Below are 22251 nucleotides of genomic sequence, written 5' to 3'. Positions count from 1 at the left end.
ATCATATAATATATAGGGTTGTGGATAGGACTTGAAACTAATTAGTAGGGAGGAGGGTTCAATTGAAGGCAAGTTTAAAAAAGCAAAAAGAAACGAGAGAGCAGAGGTGCAGGGTAGTCAAGAGGCGAACGGTTATCAAAGTATGACAGGAAGGGGCAGAAAATATAAGCAGAAGAGTGCAGCAGAAATTAGAACCAGAATGACTAATAATGGTCAAAAGTCAAAGCTTAAGGCTCTTTCTCTGAATGCACGCATATTTGTAACAATATAGATGAGTTGATGGCACAAATAGAAAATAATGAATATGACTTGATAGCTATTACAGAGTTGCAGGGTGACCAAGACTGGGAACTCAATATTCAAGGGTACTCAACAATCCAGAAAAATAGGCAAAAAGGAGGTGGGGTAGCTTTGTTAATAAATGAAGGTATCAGTGCGGTGGCGAGTAGTGATATAGGTGCAAAGATTGTGATGTGGAATTGGTTTGGGTGGAAATAAGGAATAGTAAGGGGAAGAAGTCACGGGTGGGAGTCGTCTATAGGCCCCCGAAGAGTTGCCTCACTAAGACAAAGTATAAATCGGGAAATAACGGAGGTGTCTAAGAAGGGTGCTACAATTGTCATGGGTGATTTTAATCTGCGTATTGACTGGGCAAATCAGATTGGCAGAGATAACATGGAAGACAAATTTGTAGAGTGCATCAGGGATTGTTACTTGGAGCAATACGTTGCAGAACCTACCTGGGAACAGATCTAGTAATGTGTAATGAGGTAGGATTAATAAGAGATATCTTAGTTAAGGTACCTCTAGGGGGTAGCGATCACAACATGGTAGAATTTCAAATTCACTTTGAGAGCGAGCAACTCTGGTCTCCAAACCAGTGTCCTCAACTTAAATAAGGGCAATTATGGAGGTATGAAGAAAGAGTTGTCTGAAGCGGGCTGGGCAAATAGACTAAGGGGAAGGTCAGTGGGTGAGCAGTGGCAGACATTTAAGCAGATATTTCATATCACGCAGCAAAAATTTAGCCAGGTCAAAAAGAAGGACTCGAAGAGAAGGATGAGCCACCCATGGTTAACAAAGGAAGTCAAGTAGAGTATCCAATCAAATAATAAGGCATACAAAGTGACGAAAACTAGTGGTAGGCCAGAGGATTGAGAAGGAACCAGCAGCGGATGACTGGAAAGATAATAAAAAGGGAGGAAATTGATTATGAAAGTAAATTGGCAAGAAATATAAAAACAAACAGCAAGAGCTTCTACGTTATATAAAAAGAGTAGCTAAAGTGAGTGTGGGGCCCTTGGAGGATGTGACTGGAGAATTGATGACGGGAACAGGGAAATGACAGATAATTTAAACCATTATTTTGCATCCGTCTTCCGGGTGGAGGACACTATAAATATCCCACAGATATCAGATAAGCAAGGAGCTAATGGGAGGAAAGATCTTATAACAGTCTCTATCACGAGGGACAAAGCATTTGATAAATTAATGGGACAAAAGGCAGACAAGTCACCAGGCCCTAATGGCCTGCATCCAAGGGTTCTAAAGGAAGTGGCTGCAGAGATAGTGGAGGCATTGGTCGAAATATTCCAGAACTCACTGGATTCTGGGAGGGTCCCAGCGGATTGGAAAACCGCTAATGTGACGCCCCTGTTCAAGAAGGGAGGGAGACAGACTAACATCAATCGTTGGAAGAAATAGCAGGACATTTAGAAAAGCTTAACGCAATCAAACAGTGTCAACATCGTTTTGTGAAAGGGAAATCATGTTTGACAAATTTGCTAGAGTTCTTTTGAGGATATAACAAGCAGAGTTGTTAAAGGGGGTCTGGTAGATATTTGGATTTCCAGAAGGCATTTGATAAGGTGCCACATAAAAGATTATTGCACAAAAAAGGAGCTCATGGTATTGGGGGTAATATATTAGCATGGATTGAGGATTGGTTAACTCACAGAAGACTAGAGTTGGGAATAATGGGTCTTTTTCAGGTTGGAATGACGTAACTGGTGGAGGGCCACAAAGATCAGTCCTCGGGCCTCAATTATTTAATCTATATTAATGACTTGGAGGAGGGGGTAGAGTGTCTTATATCCAGATTTGCTGACGATACAAAGATAGGTGGGAGGGCATGTTGTTATGAGGACCTAAGGAATCTGCAAGGGGGTATAGATAGGTTGAGTGAGTGGGAAAAAACTTGGCAGATGGAACTTAATGTAGGAAAGTGTGAGGTCATGCACTTTGGTAGGAAGAATCAAAAGGCAGACTATTATTTAAATGGCGAGAGACTCCAGAAAAGTGCAGCACAGAGGGATCTGGGTGCTCTTGTGCATGAAACACAAAGTTATCATGGAGGTGCAGCAAGTAATTAAGGCAAATGGAATTTTGGCCTTTATTGCTCGGAGGTTGGAGTTTAAAAATAGGGAAGTCTTGGTACAATAGGGCGTTGGTGAGGCTGCACCTGGAGTACTGTGTACAGTTTTGGTCTCTGTATTTAAGAAAGGATATACTGGCATTGGAGGCAGTTCAAAAGAGATTCACTCGGCTGATTCCAGGGATGCAGGGGTTGACTTATCAAGAACGGCTAAACAGGTTAGGCCTTTATTCATTAGAGTTTAGAAGACTGAGGGGTAATCTTATTGAAACGTACAAGATTCTGCAAGGGCTTGACAGGGTAGATGTTGAGAAGATGTTTCCACTAGTGTGGGGATCTCGAACTAGGGGACATAATTACAGAATAAAGGGACACTCATTTAAAACTGAGATGCCAAGGAGTTACTTCTTTCAGAGTGTAGTGAATGTCTGGAATTCTCCACCCCAGAGAGTTGTGGAGGCTAGATCACTGAAAGTATTTAAAGAGGAGTTAGATAGATTTTTGAAATATCGTGGAATTGAGGGCTATGAGGAGCTGGCACGAAAGAGGAGTTGAGGTCTGGGGCAGATCAGCCATGATCTTATTGAATGGCGGGGCAGGCTTGAGGGGCCGAATGGCCTACTCCTGCTCCTATTTCTTATGTTCTTATGCAACTGACTTAATACAGTCTACAATTAAATCTATGCCAGCATCACCTCCAACTGAGCCATTGGAGAAACCCTCATATGAAACATATGAAAATAATAGATAGGAAAAGACCCTTTGGTTCATCTAATTTTGTTCCATATAATTGCGATGCATTATGCATCGCGACACAAATACTCCCGACCCAACCAGAGTCATGGAATCTCCTAGGAGAGCCGAAAAACGATGTAAAAGCCCAGGCTAATTGGGGGAAAATCAATCTGGAAAATTTCTCATAAATAAAAATAGAAAGTGCTTGAAATACTCAGCAGGTCTGGCAGTATCTGTGAAGAGAAAAACAGAGTTAACATTTCAGGTCAGTGACCTTTCATCAGAACTGGCAAAGGTTTGAAATGTAATAGGTTTTGAGCAAGTGAAAAGGGGGAGGGGGGGGAAGAACAGCAAAGGGGAGATGTGTGATGGGGCAAAGGGCAGGAAAGATTAAATGACAAAGATGTCATGGAACAAAGGCAAAGGGAGTGCTAATAGTATGAAAAGACAAATTAATGGCAGAATAATGAACAGCTCAGTCCAAAAGCAAAAACTTGAAAAACCAGTTTAAGACAGGCCCATAATTTAAAAATATATATATTTTTAAAAAGGCAATTATGCTCTGAAATTGTTGAACTCCGTGTTGAGAGTCCAGAAGGGTGTAGAGTGCCTAATTGGAAGATGAGGTGCAGTTCCTTGAGCATGCGTTGAGATTCACTGCAACACTGCAGCAGGCCAATGACAAAAATGATGGCATGGGAGCAGAGTGATGAATTAAAATTTCTGTCTGAGCCCCCTTGGGCGATTGAAGCTAGTCCAGGATATCATACTACCATGACTTGTATTACAGGATATCTACCTTGTATGAGATGCTCTATGCCCCAACCGGAAACAGGTCCAGATCTCTCCCGAAGGAATTTAGTGAATGAGCATTCACTGCATAAGCCAGAAGCCAACTCCACAGGCCCACTGTTCTCTGGTGTAAAGGAGAACCATCTAGTTCTACCCTTACATAACTTGTAAGCCTGAACCCTGGCACTCCCTAACAGATTTGATTGAAATAATTGGTCCACGTAAACACAGTCTAATCCTTTCATTATTTATAAACCTCGATCAGATTGCCCCTGTGTCTATAATCGCAAAAGTATATAAACCTTTGAACCTATCTGGGTAACTAAGGTGTTATAAACTGGGCATTAATCTTGTGACCCTCTTCTGCATTCTCACCAAAGCTTCAATAGCTCCTGCCATGTGGGGGACACCAAAACTGGGTACAGTCTTCTAACCAAGGTCTTGTACAAGGGCAAAATGGTATGTTTTATTTTGTTGTGAATTATTCTGTAAATACAGCCTAGAACCCGAACTGCTTTAGCTGTAGTTTCACACCTTTGGTCATGAACCTTTTAGAACATGGTGCAGTGCAACACCCAGGTCTTTTCATTCATGTTGGCTACAATTCTGTTCCTCAAGGGTGCATGAATAGTTAGCTTTTTGAAATTCCTGGTAGACGATGCCCACTGGGTTACCTTCATCCTCTAACCTGGTGATTTCTTCAACAAAAGATTCCATCAAATTCCGAAGACACAACCTTCTTTTGCAGACTGTTTTGGATGTCCTTTAGAAGGCCTTCTTTGTCTAAGTGGCCATATAGGACATCTCTAATACATTTAGTACATCAAATACTTGCCTATTACTGAAGTGTTCTCAAATTAGCTTTCGACTGTTTTCCTTTTATTGAGACCATAATAATAAAAAATGATAGAAAGTGAGGAAAAGGCTATAATTTATTTTTAAGACTCAATTTGCATCTTTAAAAGCCACTCGTGCTTTTTGGCTCCGTGGTTTACAACAGCCTCGAAACTTGTCGATTTAAATCTCAGCCACGCTGCTCTTGACTATCCATTATTGTGCCGCTACAAACACTGGTGCTATTTGTTTTTTGACAGGAGAATAATGTAGCACCTCAATGTGACACGGACAGTAAAGAAATCCAATTAGTACAAATGGTAACATGCCATGGTCTGTTTTTTCCAAAGGATATGAAGTACAGTAGTTAAAATAAACAGCCCCCCTCTTGATTTGGGGCATTTTCTTTTGTAATTACAGTTGCTTGCTGTTATGTGAATAATCTCTTGGTGATATAATTTTGTTCTAACATGTGTGACAGTTCTATTGATGAAGTCTGGATGCAGCTGGCTAACTGGGAAGGCAGTGCCAAGTAGGCTTTACTCTAAATGGACTTGCAAGATCCGGGCTTTAATTGCCACAGGCTGTTTTTCAATAGCATTTATTATTTTGTTTGTGGTATATCTTTTACGGTTGTGTTTCTTAAGGCAAAGCTAGTTTCCCAACAGAGAGTCAGATTTCAGATCGCCTCTTCAGCTGGCATTTTGAACTTGGCAACTCTTTTTTGGCGGGGGGCATGATGGATGAAAGGTGGTGTTGTGGGTGGTTGGGAACTGACGGTGCTTGGCTGGCTAGCTAAAAAAAAAAAATTCTTGTGTTGATTTTTCATAACAGGATAGGCTATATCCTTGGAGAAGTCTTCAGGTCTGGACCAACTGAAGAAAGAAGCAAACTAGTAAGGGTTAGAAATTGGGATTTTGGAAGTGTGGAATGAATCAAAAATGTATGGAGTATTGAATCAAACTTTTGTTATCTTGCTCCTTGAACTTTCATTCCTTTCCTCTTTCAGCTAACCGCTAATAGCAAGCCGAAGAAAAATATTCAGGATCCTTGCTTCAACTACTACAACTACCAGCCTGCAGAGCCGGACATAGATGATTCTGAATTTTCCCACATTGTTGAGATCTATGATTTTCCTTCAGGATTTAAAACTGAAGATTTGCTACGGGCTTTCTCCAGTTATCAGTATGTATCCAATCTTATTAATAGGGTGGCAATGGTTTGGAGTCCTTGGATGACTGCTGAGTTAACCCAAAAAAACCCTCAATTATTTACTTGACTCATGCCTTCATTGTATAGTGTCCACATGATATTTACCAGGGTGCTTCCACATTTCATGCCGATCACTAAACATGTTGCAGTGCACTGTGACAACAGCCTCCAGTAGCCTGTTTACGGAAGAGAATTGCCCACTCTGATGCTGAGACATACAGACCAGAAGTTCCTAAGTTCAATTCATGACATAGATGGAGTCAGCTGATCTCAGCATGGGGAGCACTTGGAACACTATAATTGGCCATGGTGTCCCCAGGGTATGAATGGGAAAGGCAGGCAGAGTTGATCACTCTTGATAGCCTGCATATGGTGTTGGACAAGGACAGTATTAGACTCAGCTGTGATGCCATTCTAGAAAATGCTCACTGTGTCGGCTCACATAAGAAGGATTGCTACATAGGTGAGGTGCTGGAAGACTGCTGGGGCCAATAATGCTATACTCCAGTAGAACTTGACATTTTCAGGAGAGATGAGGGACAAAATGAAGTGGGAGTTGGTGGAAGGGCGTGGGGAAAGAGTAATAAGTTAAATAGGAGTGAACAAGTTGACATTGTCTTTTCGATCTGTGACTGCATAATAATTATCTATATCAAAATGTAATTGGAAAATAAAGTACAAAATCCTTTCCAATAGAATTGCAATGGTGCCATTGCTTGTACTGTAGAAAAAGGCCGGTCATGTTTGCAGTCCTCTGCAGTCTTCTCCACCTCTTCATTCAAGTACATATCTTCTGTTCTGATTCCGGTCAATATTCGCCGTCTTCACATCCATTAATGGTCGCAGAATTTCATCTACCATTCTCCTCCACCTTGATTTCTCGCTCCTTAAACATCAATGATCTCTCTCACTACTGTCAAAAATCTGCTGAAACCTTAGTCTTCAGTCCCAGTGGAGCCCTTCTCAGTACTGAGCTGAGATGTTGAGAGGTACCTTGTGCTCTGGCATCACTCAATTTTGACCCTGCCTTCTCTGAAAACCCCCGATAATCATTCAGCATCTAGCCCCCTCCGCCCCGAGCCCCTTGTGGCACAACTGTGATCTGTCTTGTGGGGAGCTGAGAGTTCAAACCCTGACTTTCATCTCCCTGGTGTGACAATTTGAAGGATCAACACCTTGCATTTCACTTTTGGCTAATAGATGTGATTTTCTTGCTCTTACCCCATCAGTCACTCACTAGTCTAATTGAGTGCATTCAAGGTGCAGCATAGACATCCGATCTGAAATAATTGAATGGTATAGTTAGTAATTTGCACCAACTATTTTTTTGTGAATCTGATTTGCATTTAGACTGTAGCCTTCAGGACCAGAAGGCAAAACCTTTCATCAGTGCACACTTGAAACTCAGTATGGTAGTTTGTTTTAATGAATGCAGTTTAGATTGGGAGGTGGGTTCTTTTGAAGGTCTAGATAATTGATCTTGGAGGAATGGTCTTCTCATTGCAATTCTACATTAATGTAGAGTTCAGATATTAAATGTCTAACATTGTTAATATTTGAACTTAATGTTTGGCAGAGTAGGTATAGTGTATTTTACATTAAAAAAACTGATATTGACTCTTCATAAATCTACCATTCATCTCCTGAAGATGATTTATTATTCCATGTTTGACTGGGCTTGTTGCTGTGAGGAGAAAAATCTGAAATGCTAGGCTCATTAACATGCATCCAAAGCAACACAAGTATTTCTGACCAATATATTGGAGTCCTAACCCTTGCCTGGCCAAATAAGCAGCAACTCCATATAATTAGGGCAACAAAAGATGTAACGAGAAACTTGGATTCGATTCTTCTCCCTCCTATCCTAAAAAAAAATTAACTCGTGTCTTTCAAGCAGCAATAGGTTCAACTATCTTGGTTGACAATTGAAAAGGCATTATAGGTTGGCAGTCATATCCGTGATATTGGTAATATTCAAGTTTTTGAAACTTCTATTGCAGCCAATGTAGGTTGATTTCCTCTCTGCAGTGGTAGCAGCAAGTTGGAAATAAAAGGTGGAAAAAAAATTAAGTTTAGAGTTGATATAATGGAAGAGCAAGAGTAAAATTAAAGTCAAAACAGAGGAAGACAGAAAAGAGCAAGATGGACATATGTAAAGTCAATGCACAGTATCCTTGGCACACTGCTTTACTGGAGAACAAAAAGAAGTAAGAGGAGGCCAGAACTTGTGTCACTCTGTGTCCAAGCGCTGCACGGAGTAAAGACTGTGTGTGACTATCGCCTGGTTAAGTATAATTTTGTTAATAAATCTTATTTGTTACACCATAATTATCGTCTGCAATTGTTTTTATATATGTAAACTTGAATGTTGGCTGTTCACTTTAATAGTTTGGGGTTTTTGCAGTGAAAGTCCATGCTCAAAAACCATTTTGAATTTGAAAATTTCTCTCCCTCGGTCATTTTTCATTAAGAACATATATATGGTGCATTCAGCCATTTGAATTTATGTACGTGGCAAAAAAATCACTTGGAAATTGTTCATAGTTTTGCTGATTTATTTACTTGGGAATCTTCATTTCTAGAATTTCTGACAAGCCATAAATAAGACTATCCTCAGCCCACTCGACCAGTTGAGATGACGTCATTTTTTTTAACTGGTGAAAATAATGAGAGTCAGGAATACTTTGTCTACGCTAACTTGGCAGCTTCTTTCATTTAATTTTTTGTCCTATAAATATTTTCTTTGTCTTTTTATTTTTTTGTTAAAAGCTTCCCCAGTGGCTCAGTAAATTATCCTGCGAGCAGCTGCGTTATTACAGGCCAAAATGCTTCCATCTTTTGTAAATGTTCTGGGCCGTTCTGTACCTTATTTGGGGTTCTGAACAAGACTAAACAATTGCAGACAATAATTTCGGTGCAACAAATTAGAAGATTTATTAAGTAACAAAATTATGCTTAACCAGGCGATCGTTTACAAGTCACACTGTCTTTACTCCTTGCAGCGCTTGGACACAGAGTGACACAAGTTCTGGCCTCTTCTTTCTTTTCTTTCTCCAGTAAAGCTGTGTCCAAGGCTACTGTGCATTGACTTCTAATCCTTTCTTGGAGGTTTACACCCCTAACCGAATGATGCGCCCCATGGTCTCAGGTGCATGTGATCACTTTCTTATTGGTTTTTTAAAGTGACCAATACCTAGGGCAGCACTATCCATTACACAGTCCTTTTATTCTCTCGAGTTAAGGGACCATGTCTTTTACAGGAATTGGGGTCATGTGGTTTCCAAGAATTCTGTCTTATCACTGCACATCTTGGAGAACGTGATTTCCAAGAGTCTGAACTCTGGGGGAGTCATATTGTTTCCACTTCTTATATTGATTTAGAAAGGAGATTATTAAGGGCAAATAATGTTTTTAACCATAACACAAGAGGATGCATTACATAATCTCAAAACTAATACAACTAAATATAACATGTAACAACTAGGATTTATAACAATATATATAAATATATAACTAGAGTGTATAAAATACTAATGAATAAAAATATGGTGTATAAAATATTCAAAAGATTTCAAAATACACTTGATTGACATGCATGCATGGATAAATGAATCAGAACATAGTTCATATTCTTGCACTTTGATAGCTCGGAGCTAACTGATCCCAGAGAGGGTGGTGGTAGGGGAGCCAGCATTGGTCTCAATGGCCACTGGTTCAGGAAGGGTGTTAGGAGCAGCAGCCCCTTGAGCCTGTTGCGCTATTCAAAGATCATGAGGGAGAGATTTCCACACTTCTGCGTGAAGAAATGTTTCCTAACCTTTCTCCTGAATGGCACTCCTGTTTTTGATGGCATTCCAGCAGCCCCAGCTGGAATTGTGCAAATGTGCACCTGGGGTGTGGACAGAATTGGACTTGGTGGAATTTAGAAGCCAGCAGCCTCTGATATCTGGGTGTTCCCAACTGAACTCCGTTGACTGGTAGATCTATCAACTAACCTGTGAGATGATGCTGATGGGTTGCTGAGCACATTGTGTACACATGGATATATATTTATTTGAATCTGTTGGAAAGTTCCCTTTGAAACTTGCCACTTTTAGACCTATCCATGTGAAAAAATGAGTTTTGCATCAGCAACTTTAAGGAGTAAAAAAAAAAATCACATCAGATTTTCACCTATGAACTCTCCTGCAAGAGGTGGTATTCTTTTGGGCGTTTACATTTATTGATTTCCTTTTCATATCAAAACTTTTCAAAACACTCCACACGATGAATTATTACTGGGATGCAGCAAATGTTACATGGACAAACGCAGCAACCATTCTAGGCCAGGAGCTTGTTACAGATGTGTGGGCAGTTGAAACAAAGGCAGAAAATGCTAGGACTGCAGTTTAGTGGACATCTGTTGGGACAATAACAGCAACATGTATTAATATAGCACCTTTAACATAAACAAAGTCCCTCCAAAAAGCTTCATAGGAGCATTATAAAACAAAATAGAATATGGAGCCACATTAGGACATCGCTGCAGGAATTCCTTAGGGTAGTGTCCTAGACCCAACCGTATTCAGCTGCTTCATCAATGACCTTACCTCCATCATAAGGTCAGAAGTGGGGATGTTCGCTGCTGATTTGTGCAATGTTCAGCACCATTCGAGACTCCTCAGATACTGAAGCAGTCCGTGTAGAATTGCAGCAAGACCTGGACAGTTTCCAGGCTTGGGCTGAGAATCTAACCATCTCCCCTTGACATTCAAAGGCATTACCATTGCTGAAACCCCCACCATCAACATCCTGGAAGTTACCTTTGACCAAAACCTAACTGGACCAGCCATATAAATACTGTAGCTATAAGTACAGGTCAAAGGCTGGGAATTCTGCAGCAAGTAACTCCCCTCCTGACTCCCTAAAGTCTGTCCACCATCTACAAGGCACAAGTCAGGAGTGTGATGAAATATTCTCTGCTTGCCTGAATGAGTGCAGTTCCTACAGCACTCAAGAAGCTCAACACCATCTAGGACATCCTGTGAAAGGAAAAAAATGAGATATTAGTGCTGATGACCAAAAGAAGTGGGTTTTAATGAATGTCTTAAAGAAAGAAAGCAAGGCAGAGAGGTTTCGGGTGAGAATTCTAGAGCTTAGGACCCAGGCAACTGAAACTGAAGGCATGACTACCAATGGTAGAGCAATTAAAATCAGGCATACTCTAGGCCAGAATTAGAGGAGCACTGATATCTTAGAGGGTGTAGGCCTGGAGGAGATTAGAGATAGGAAGGAAGAGAGGGCATGGAGGGATTTGAAAACAAAATAAATATTAACATTCAGCTGTGGTTTTTTGTTAGATCTCTAAATGAGCAGTTACTCTTTTTAGGTGGCATTGGTTAGAGGAATATTGCCAGGGTGATAACTCTTCGCTCCTCTTCAAATACTGTCATGAGATCTTTAATGTCCACCTGAACTGAGGAGCAGGGAGACAGTTCCTTGGTTTAACACCTTAAAGTACAATGCAGCCCACCCTCAGTACTACATTGGAGTGTCAGCCTAGGTTGAGTTCAAACCTGAATAGGGGCTCAAATGTACAGCCAATTGATCCAGGAGGAATAGATCTGCCAGCTGTTTAAACTCTCAAGTGAGTTCCCCGTGCGCTTGAATGCAAGTGCAAAAAAAACCACGAAGTTGCCATTAAATTGGCAGTTTCTCCTCAACAAAGTCACAGGGATGAGCAGTGAAGAAGTGCCCATATGGTACTGATACAAGAGTGGATATTTTTTTCTTGGGATTAGGCATTAAGAATCAACCATGTAATATGGGACTGGAGTCAGGTATAGGTCAGAACAGGTAGAGGTAACAAGTTCCCTACCCTGAAGGGCATAGTAAACCAGTTGAGTTTTTACAATAATCTGGCTACTTTCTTGATTATTTTCCTGATATGTATCCACAAAGTACTAATTTCTTGAATTCAACTCTCACTGTCTGGTTTGCTAGTCAATTATCATAACTGTTACATTACTGTGCCCCATATTAGGCATGTTAGGGCAGATAAACCTTACTTGAACTACTAAATTGTTGCTCCCTCACAAAAATATACCCTGAATTTTCATACAGCTTAAATACCCTTTAAATTATTCTATGTACAAGGCTAAAAATATCCAGTTTCTTGGAATTAAGTAAAACTTCACATTTTAAAGTTAGCATTGAGATACAATAGCTACGGTGTATTTTGTTGCCAACATATAGCACTACAGGATATTTACATGGGAGCAAATCCCTTGTGGCTTAAAATTACCTTTTGTATTGCCTATGCACAGGGCAAAGAGAGGTGTACAAAATTAAAGAAATTGTTTCATTAAACTGTCAGCAGAAGGCTCCCCAGTTTAGTGGAAGAATTTTTCTTCAATTTTATACACGAAACAAAATGTATCCCCTTCATGTCCTTTTTACTGCTTTTTCCTGATGTACAATAATTTCAATACTCGTTTTGTTCCAGTGTGATTACTATAAATATTTGTAAAAGTGCCAATGTACTACTTTGATAGGAACACTGTGGTCACAATTGTTGTACCATTTCGGTTTTTGTCTGTCAAACATCAGAGGGTACATGGTGTAGCTGATGACTTGCACTCTTGTTCTAGGCTAAAGGTGATCACGTCTCATCTGCCCTCCCCTTCCTTGATTCCCTTTTCCCTTACTCCATAGAAGTTTGATTGGCTTTTAATTCAGTGGGGTGAACTTAATGAGGCTGTTCCCTATGTTAGAGAAAATTAGCAAAAAAACTCAAGGTGGAAGGTAATAGAGGCATTATAGGAATCTATATGTGTTAATCTAGAGCTCGTATTTCAAGTTAAATCGCAAATGTTTTACAAGGGGATATGAAGCTAAACTAGTAAAAAGCAACAGTACGAATGCCAGCAAGCACAAATCATGATCAATACATGGAATGCTTGGTTGGGTACTAGAAGCAAAAGCTTTCAAAACATGCAAGAACTTGTTAGCTGCAATTATGGAGAGGGGAGCATAAGTTTCAATGCAAGAAGAACGTATATGGGTCGCTTGGGTCCCTTATCAGTAATCACTACTCACCTTTTGTGACCTACAAAGATTGTTAAACTTTGCACACAAGCTTGGTTATGCAGTAGAGCTTAAAAAGGTTGTCTTGGTATTTGGGATTTAGATCCCAGTAAATGCAGTTGTTACGAACGAGGTGGGAGGAGTGCACTGTCTTTTCTAGTTCCACTTCTCCACAGATCACAGCATATATTTAAATGTTTACCCAGTTACCGATACAGCCAATCATATACCCTATTTTTTTATATCCCAGAATAAAATACAGAAACCAAGTTTCTTTAATAAACAACAAAATTATCAGTTTATTATAAAAAGTGATATAGCCAGTAATTAAGAAAAGCATTAACACACAGATTGAAATATGAAAGTTCCCTTTTTAAAATCCCTAATTACATTCAGACACACTGGAAAAAATACAGAAATTCTCTCTGCAGAGGTCTGTTACAAAAACAACAAAAAAAGAATACTTTGGCCAAATACTTGCTAATTCTTGATGGAAAAAAAAGATATAGAAGGATGTCAGTTGTTCCTTTTTTGGTCTGGCGTCTGGATATATGAAGACGAGTCACTGGGATTGGTTCAGAAGCAGCCTGTTTGAAGCTGTCAAAAATTATTCTAGTAGGCTTTCCAGGAGAAATGTGGCATCAGGGTTTTCTGCCAGCACACACTTGAATGGCAGGATTTTTTTTCAACTTCTCAGGAGCTATGCAGCATCAGGGATTTTAGCGCTCTCACATTGGATCTTTGCAGGATTTCTTCAAAGAGGTAGCGAAGGTGGTGAGCTGAGTGTTTTTTTTTTCCCTTGGCTGGAAAACACCAACTGTTTGCAAGCAGTTCACACCCAACTAAAACTGAAAACAATGTCCAAACCCCAAACAGAGAGTCAACCTCCTGACCTCCATAAAACCTGACATGTGGCTTCTCTGTAACCATTTTTCCCCAAGTCACCAAGGGTTCTGTTGTTTACTGAGCCCAAAGCACATGACTTCCAGCACAGGTGGCTTTCAAACAACATGTCAAGTGTCCCCCCCACGCCCCGATGAATCTGGTTTTGAAACAAAATCCATGGAATCTTTTAAGTTTTAACGCAAGTCCTCAAAAGAAATTTGTTTTGAAAGGGAAGGACTTTCGCAACACAGTAAAGTGGCCCCTGTTCACAGCTCTGACTGAATTTAAGCTGACACTCCAGTACAGTGCGAAGGGAAACCTGCACTGTCCAAGGTCCTGTTCTCAGAATGAGGCGTGGAATCCAAGACCTCAATTCCTTGTACAGGCAATGTTAAAAGAGCCCTTTGCCATTCAAAGAAGAGCAGGGAATTCTCTTGATATCCTGGCCAACATGCGTCCATCAGCCAGTTTAAACCAAAAATAGTTGCTTCATTGCTGTTTTGTGAAACATTGCTGTGCACAAAACAGCTGCTTCCATCAACAGTTGCCACCTGCAAAGTAATTCATTGTGAAGTACTTTTGAGTGCTGATAAGGTGCTATATAAATGTAAGTCTGACTTTCTAATCAAGCTGTATTGTGTATTGCACAGAATTGCATGCCATTATGGTGGGGGTTACAAGTTCAGCATTCAGTTGTGCAAAATTAATTTCTAAACGCCTTGTAATTATGCCATTACTTCAATAATCAGATTCATTGCTGTCGCAGTGTATCACTTTGTTATATTTGTGCTAGGAGGAAGTAATCAGATTTGACAATTTCAGCTGTATTGCCGTGCCTGTGAAGTATCGTATCTATCTGTTGCTAATTGCTTCTATTCACATCTTCAAGGCTTATTAGTTGTGATTTCTTTTGTCCTAATTGTGTCTTTCCCGCTCTCTTTTTTTGTTTGTTTTCCATCTTGTGAAGTACATTATTTGCTGTTGAGGCAGATAGGTAGGTGATCAGTTCACAAAGCTCTGCTGTATTGCTCCGAAGATACATCTGAGCAGTTTCCAACCTCCCCGCAGTGTGTCTCCCCATAGGGAACTTGCTGTATGGAGAATTATATCTAAATTCCAATTTGGCTCACTATTTTTGTCTCCAATTTTTCTCCCTCCCTCTCTTTTCTTGTCCTCCCCTCACTTTCTGGGGTACAGTTCCACTGACCCCATTGGCCTTTCGATACCTTTTCTAACTGGTTTCTCCTCGTATAAGGCTAGAGAGTCGGTGTTGGCAATTATTCAGAACCTGTACAGATTGTACACACTCCGGACTGATTTCCTTTTCCCTAACCCAGACCATTGAGGCCAATTAACTGCTAGATTACTTGAAGTAAGTAACTTAATATAACCAGAGACTAAAACTAGGCACTTCCTAATCCGTATGGTTCAACTGCATGCTGCCGTTGCTAACTGCGCCACTGGAGAGCTTGGGCTTTTTGTTTTCATGGATTTGTATATCTCAACATTTTTTATTTTAACAGCTGTCGCATTATTTTTTGCAAATGATCGGACTCTGTTAACTGAGTGCTTTTTTGGTAGGAAAAAAGGATTCGATATCAAATGGGTGGATGACACGCATGCATTAGGCTTGTTTTCAAGTGCGATTGCAGGTATGTTTTGACTCTGCATTGAATTATTTTAGACTTAGCCAAAAGTTACTTTTTCTACAGCACCCAACAATCCTCTTTCAAAGTTGGTATCTTAAAAATATTACAAATATAAAACATACAAATTAGGAGCAGAAATAGGCCATCCGGTCCCTCGAACCTGCTCCACCATTCAATAAGATCATGGCTAATCAATTTGTGTCTCGAATTCCACACTCTACCCTCGATAACCTTTGATTCCCTTGCCTAACAAGAATCTATCTACGTTCGCCTTAAAAATATTCAATCGTCCCGCCTCCACCACCTTCTGAGGCAGAGTTCCAAAGTCGTACAACCCTCAGAAAAAAAATTCTCATCTCTGACCTAAAAGGGTGACCCTTGTAGATGAGGTCAATGACATGTTGGCCATTACATTTTGTTTAGTTCTTCCAGTTCTATGGGAGAGCCCCAACTCTAATTCAAAGCGGCAGAGTGACAAATCCCATTTATTTTAAGAACTTTGGGTGGTGATCCACTTAGAAATGGCTACCACGATCTCCTATTGCTGTTGCTTTGCCGACCTTATGTAGCTGCAGCTTCATTATCTTTTTGTTTCCATTTCCTTTGCATCAACACGTGACCCTTACTTCTGATCAGCTCTGTTTCCTACTCTTTCTCCCCAACCCCCCTTCTCCTGCCCAAGGAGAGATAGAAAGAGCGAGACTTTGCAGGCTTGTGTCATGCAAACACCAGGACCTTTGCCATATCCTAACTTCCAGTACGTTGCCAGTCACTGGAAGGAGAATGGGACCAGGACACTGAGTTTGTCAGAGGCCATATGGAATGAGCAAAAGGAGAGGCTTGAAATTGCAGGGAAAAACATCCGAGCCTTTAAGATATGAAAAGAAATAGAGGAGGGTCAGGCATCATTTCTTGAAAGACAGAAGGAAAAGCATGAAACTAAGGTTAAATCAAAGGTCGCACATAAAAGAACAGTGAAGTTATAAATATTTTCCTAGATTCTCTTAATGGTTTTCCTTTTTGGATTACATTTTTAAAAAATTTTTTTTAAGACCATTCACTTGTTTGTCTCATTCTTGGTGCATTACATCTGTATGTGTAAGTTTGTGTGCACGTTAATTGTATGCAGTCCAAATACCAGGAAATAGAAAAAAAAAATTTCAATCTCCATAAATGTCTAATCTTAATTTGGAAGCACTGCTAATTTCACGGAAGATTATTTGAGCATTGGATTAGGTACAGGCAGCTGTTTACTGATAACTAGAATGTGCCTGTGCCTGATGTTTAAATAAATGTTTGATTCTTGTCATTTATTTTTGCTCTGTTTTTGCAAGCAACATGTGTAAAGTAACTAACAAGTCTTCATTTTATCATGTTTCCTTCAGAGAATTGTTTTGCACTTGTCACAATGAGTGGCGCTCAAAAATAGAACACACTTCCCTTTTTTGTTCTATCAAAGGTGAATTTGCATTAATGGAGTAACATAAGCAGTAGATGCACAGTACTCCTTCATTCAGCAGCACTTATTAGTATATATAGCCCCTAAGCAACTGATCCACATTTTCATGGGTCTTATGCATTATAGTTGGGTCCTTTAGATGAACCTAAAAGCCAGGATTTGGATTCCTTCCCTTCTAGAAACTGGAATCAGGAGTCTTGAGCCTTGATTAGAATAGCGACAGAAAGGGAAATAAATAGAGAGCATGCGGAGGTTGTTTGAACACTTCTCCTTCAGGCCATTCTTATGTAAGAAGTGTTTCTAGGAACACATGAATAGAAGTATATCATTTAGATCATGAACCTCTTCCTCCATTCACTTAGGTCATGGCTAATTCTAGGTCTTAGCTCTATTTACCTATCTTGGTTCTTAATCCCTTTAATAACCTAGCCTAACAAAATTTTTACATTTTTAATTAACACCCCTAGCCTCAACTGCTTTTTGGGCAAGAGTTCTAGATTTCCACTACTCTTTGTGTGAAGAAGTACTTCCTGATATCACCCCGAATGGCCTAGATCTAATTTTAAGGTTATGTCCCCTTGTTTTGTACTCCCCCCACCAGAGGAAATAGTTTTGCTCTATCTGCAGTAACAACTCCTTTAATAATCATAAACACCTCAGTTGGATCAGCTACAGCTCATTGTTGACAAAATAAAGCTTTCTGCGTTTCCTCTCCCACACCCACCCATGTGCTGAAATCCCAACCTTCAAGTTCCCTTCACCTGTGCCAGTCATAATTTACCAATTTCCACACCAGTCATCCTTATCATATTGTGCTGAACTGAAGTGGATCGAGACTGCCTGCTCTGTGCAATACTCATACAACATAGAGAGAGCAGAAACCTCAGTTCGTGTGCTGGCTACAAAGTCAGGCTTCAGAACTCAATGAGGGCTAAGGCACCCGGGCTCCTGCCCATCCTCCAGAGAACCATTGCTCCAATTTGCAATATTATGACTATGAATATAGGATAATAGATGGCTGTCAGGGATCTTCAAAAACCATATTTCAATCGGGTGGCTCCTCAGTGACTTAAATTGTGACAATGCTGTGTTCGTGTGGTTAACCAACAGGAGCAAACTGAAGGCTTTGTGTTCAGACTGACATGCCTTTGCTCCTTCCCCACAGGATGGCTTGAATAATAAGTGGAGATGCACTGAGCCACCTTTCTGTCTGAGATCACTTCCACCATGGCAGTAGGATTAAAGCCACAGCAGTCAATGTGGAAATGTACAGTAGATCAGTCAGCATATGAAAGAGAAAGATTTGTCAATGTGGCTGGATTCTAAACTCTATAACTGAAAGGACTGGGTCTATTTTCTCTAGAAAAAGAACGCTGAAGGGTGACCTAATTGAGATCTTTAAAAATTATGTAAGAGTTTGATAAAATAGATGTAGAAAAGATATTTCCAGTTGTTGGAAAGTCCAAAACTAGAGGCCATAGATATAAGACAGTTACTAATAAATCCAAAGAAGAATTCAGGAGTAACTTCTTTACCCAGAGCGTGATGAGAATGTGGAACTCGCTATTACAGGAAGTAGTCGAAGCGAGTAGTATAGATGCATTTTAGGAGAAGTTAGCGAAACATATGAGGGAGAAAGAATTAGAAAGATATGCTGATGGATGAGATGAATAGGATGGGAGGAAACTTGTGTGGAGCATAATTATCAGTAATTAACCCAGTTGGACTCAGTGGCTTGTTTCTGTGCTGTACAATCTATGTAAAGACCCCATACAAAACAGTAACCTCTCCGTTAGACACTGACTGACCTCTTCCAGCGCAGTATATCCCCCCACCCCACCCCTGCAACTGCCTAAGATTTTCAGCAGTCACTTGTCTTCCTTTTGATCAGTGAGAGATATTCTCTTGCCATATAGTGGGCAACAAATTAAAGAGCTTGTAATTATAGGATGATTATGTCAAGTCTGCGAGTTGAAAAATACATGTTCCCAGACTTGTGCTGACATAAGTTAACGTTTGGGTCTGAGGCACTCAGAGTGCAGAAGCTGTGGTGAGGAGCTACAGTATGTGATTTATATAAGCTCACAAGTGGGATGACCTGAGGGAGAATAACGGTCAGTGCCTTTAGTAAGATGAGAAAAAGTCATATCCCATGTCTCCTCATCTATTCTGCTTATACAGCACATTGGCTAAATAATTAAAATATTAAGTTTGCTGTAAATGTTAATTTTAAATGTGACCTGTATTGATGTGGAGATTGTGCCCTGCTTACAATGATCATTGTGCACTCTTCAGTTCATTGGTGAGAAGTTAAACTGCTTGCTGCAATTTATGGTTGTCAGATATTGTTCAGGCTCAACAGCAAGAATCCCTCCTGTAAGCGAACACTTGCCTCTATAATCCAAAGTATTACTTTGTATGCACAATATCTAGCGCTGCAACATTTTCCAGGATCAAACAGAATATTCCTGTTGCTGTAATTTCCTTACTAGAAAAGTCGTGAGCCCTCTTGAATTCTCCAGGCCTAAAGCTAAAGCAGGTTTATCAAAAGTAAAAAGCAAACAGTAGCAAAAGATCAAAATAGCAGATTTAACTTTCAACTTCTGGTTCACAAAATAATAAGACTCAATGCTTCGTTAACACTCCTAATAAAACTGAATCTGGATCAGTGTTCACCATATAATTTATACATGAGATTGTATCCAGCCCTATGAAGCTTTCAATTGCTCTCTAATTTATGGAATATCGTTATGAGAGGCTTTTTTTAAAATATGTTTTTAAGGACTCGTTTAAATTGTAGAAATGGATTCATTTAGAAGCATGAAGAAATGCTGGACTTTGTTTTTTTCACTGGGGTCATTGGAAGGACACTTGACTGAAAACACTTACTGGAAGAATCCTGGAGTGCTAAAAACAACCTCGACTGGAGGTCGCCTGCCTTAAGATAAATAAACAACAGGAACCTTGGACTAAGGGGAGATGTTTACAGAGAAGCCACATGTCAAGGTTTATGGAGGTCAAGAGGTTGACTTTCTGTTTGCAGTTAGGATTGTTTTCAGTTCAGTTGGGGTGTGAACTGTTTTGAAAAGCAGTTGAAGATCAACCTGCCAAGGACTAAAACCACCAGAGCTCATCTTCCCTGCACCTTTGAGACCCTGAGAAGTCCGGTGTGACAGCTCTTCTTCGGGTCTTTGGAAAAACCCTGCGATTCAAGTTTGTGCTGGTTGAAATCCTTGATGCCACATTTCTCCTGGAAAAAACTGACCAGATTAATTCTTGTCGCTGCCTCAAAAGAACTGCTCTGGAAAAGATCCCAGTGACCCGTCAACATTTACCCGGACGCCAGACCAAAAGAGACAACTGATGTCCTTCCATATCTTTTTTTTTTCCTTCAAGAATTAGCAAGTATTTGGCCAAAGTTTTTTTTTGTCTTTTTCTTGTAACAGACCTCTGCAAAGAGAATTTCTGTTTTTTTCTGTGTGCGCGTGGGGCTGGGGGTGGAATTTAAAGGGAACTTTCATATTTCAATCTGTGTTAATCTTTTGCTTCGTTACTGGATAAGTGTTTCATAATAAACCTGATAATTTTGTTAAAGAAATCTACTTGGTGTATTTTATTCTGAAATAAAGAGTAGAGTATATGATTGACAGAATCGGTAACTGGGTAAACATTTAAATTATATGTCGTGACCTGTGGAGAAGTGGAACTAGAAAAGGCAGTGCACTCCTCCAGTCTCGTTCGTAACAGTATGGAAACCTTGAGCACAGGCTGCAGAATATATTTTCATCTGAACATGGAACTGTCCATTCACTCCTCCCAGCAGGTAAAACCTGCGGGACACCCCTTGCCTCAGTGAGAGTTGCTTTCAAATTGCTCCGCATCAGTCAAAATCAAATTCAGTCCTCACCAATATCTGTGGCAGCCAGTCCAACTCCTGTCTTCCCCTGGCTTGAGCACACATTAGATGCTAGGCACAAATCCCATTATTGACCCAAGTGTGAAAGCAGTGGAGGCTGGGTCATTGAATTTATTCAAGGCTAAGTTAGATAGATTTTTGATAGATAAGGGAGTCGAGGGTTATGGGGGGCAGACAGGAAAGTGGACTTGAGACCACAACCAGATTAGCCATGATCTTATTGAATAACGGAGCAGGCTCGAAGGGCTGAATGGCCTACTCCTGCTCCTAAGTCCTATGTTCCTATTCGCAGAACAAACCAAGCAGCTGGTTTCAACTTTAGGTACATCCCCTTTTCGTGAGCTTTGCAAACAAAATGTATTTGTACAAGAAGCGTGTTATGTCTCCGTAAACTCGACTCTCTCAGTGGCAGTCTCCTGGGTCCAGTGAGCATGAAAGGCCATGAATGGTGCCCGGTGATGCTTGTATACTCTAACATGTCAGACTATCTCGCAACAATCATTTTAAAGTGACTACCAACATTCCAGAAAAAGATATTGAAATGCAGTCTTTATTATCTGAAATAATGAATTCCCCTGTCCATCACAATTGAGCTTCAACCTATTTGAGTCAGATGTTAAAAATCCTATTTGAAAAACAACGCATGGTTCATCCAGTGACCTAGCCAACATTCCTTCTTTAGTAAAACAGATTAAATAGGTATTGTTGTTTGCAGGCAGTCAGTGGTGCAGTATTGGCTGCTGGATTTGTCAAAAGTCGAGAATAGTAATTCATTCTGTGAATTGTTTTGAGATGTTTTGATGAAGTGCTAAGCAACATAATTACAAGTATTTCCTTTTCCAAAATCACCACACACCCAATCAGTTTCTTCATAAATAAAGGTATTAATAGTGATGTCCCCAGATGTGGTATAAATTTGTATTTATATGGCGTCTTTCACAACCTCAGAGCTTTCCAAAGTGCTTTACAACCAATTACGTACTTTTTGAAGTATAGTCTCTGTTGTAATGTTGGAAACGTGGTAGCCAATTTGCACACAACTAGCTCCCACAAACAGCAATGCGGTAATGACCAGATACTCTGTTGTAGTGGTGTTAGTTGAGGGATAAATATTGCCCAGGGCATCAGGGAGAACTCACCCGGTCTTTGAAATAGTGCCATGGGATCCTGTATGTACACCCGAGAGGGCAGATGGGGTCTTGGTTTAACATCTTTCCTGAAAGGCGGCACCTCCAACAGTGCTGCATCCCTCAATATTGCACCAGCATAGATTTTGTGCTCAGGTCTCTGGAGTGGGACTTGAATCCATGACTTTCTGACTCAGGCGAGT

The 22251-nt window shown here is 40.2% G+C and overlaps 1 protein-coding gene across 8 annotated transcripts in view; it reads left to right on the top strand.

Moving 5' to 3' along the window:
* Positions 1-22251, top strand: part of r3hcc1l (R3H domain and coiled-coil containing 1-like) — a 181443-nt gene that overhangs the window by 116815 nt on the left and 42377 nt on the right. For 6 of the 8 annotated variants that reach the window (XM_068053117.1, XM_068053112.1, XM_068053113.1 and 3 more), the window contains 2 exons: positions 5745-5920; positions 15479-15549. In XM_068053117.1, the coding sequence (XP_067909218.1) occupies positions 5745-5920; positions 15479-15549 (247 nt within the window). The remainder of the gene's footprint in view (positions 1-5744; positions 5921-15478; positions 15550-22251) is intronic. The other 2 variants (XM_068053118.1, XM_068053119.1) reach the window with 1 other exon arrangement.

This window comes from Heterodontus francisci, chromosome 20 (genome assembly GCF_036365525.1).
Source record: "Heterodontus francisci isolate sHetFra1 chromosome 20, sHetFra1.hap1, whole genome shotgun sequence".
NCBI lineage: Eukaryota > Metazoa > Chordata > Chondrichthyes > Heterodontiformes > Heterodontidae > Heterodontus > Heterodontus francisci.
This window is presented reverse-complemented; position numbering and strand designations above follow the sequence as displayed.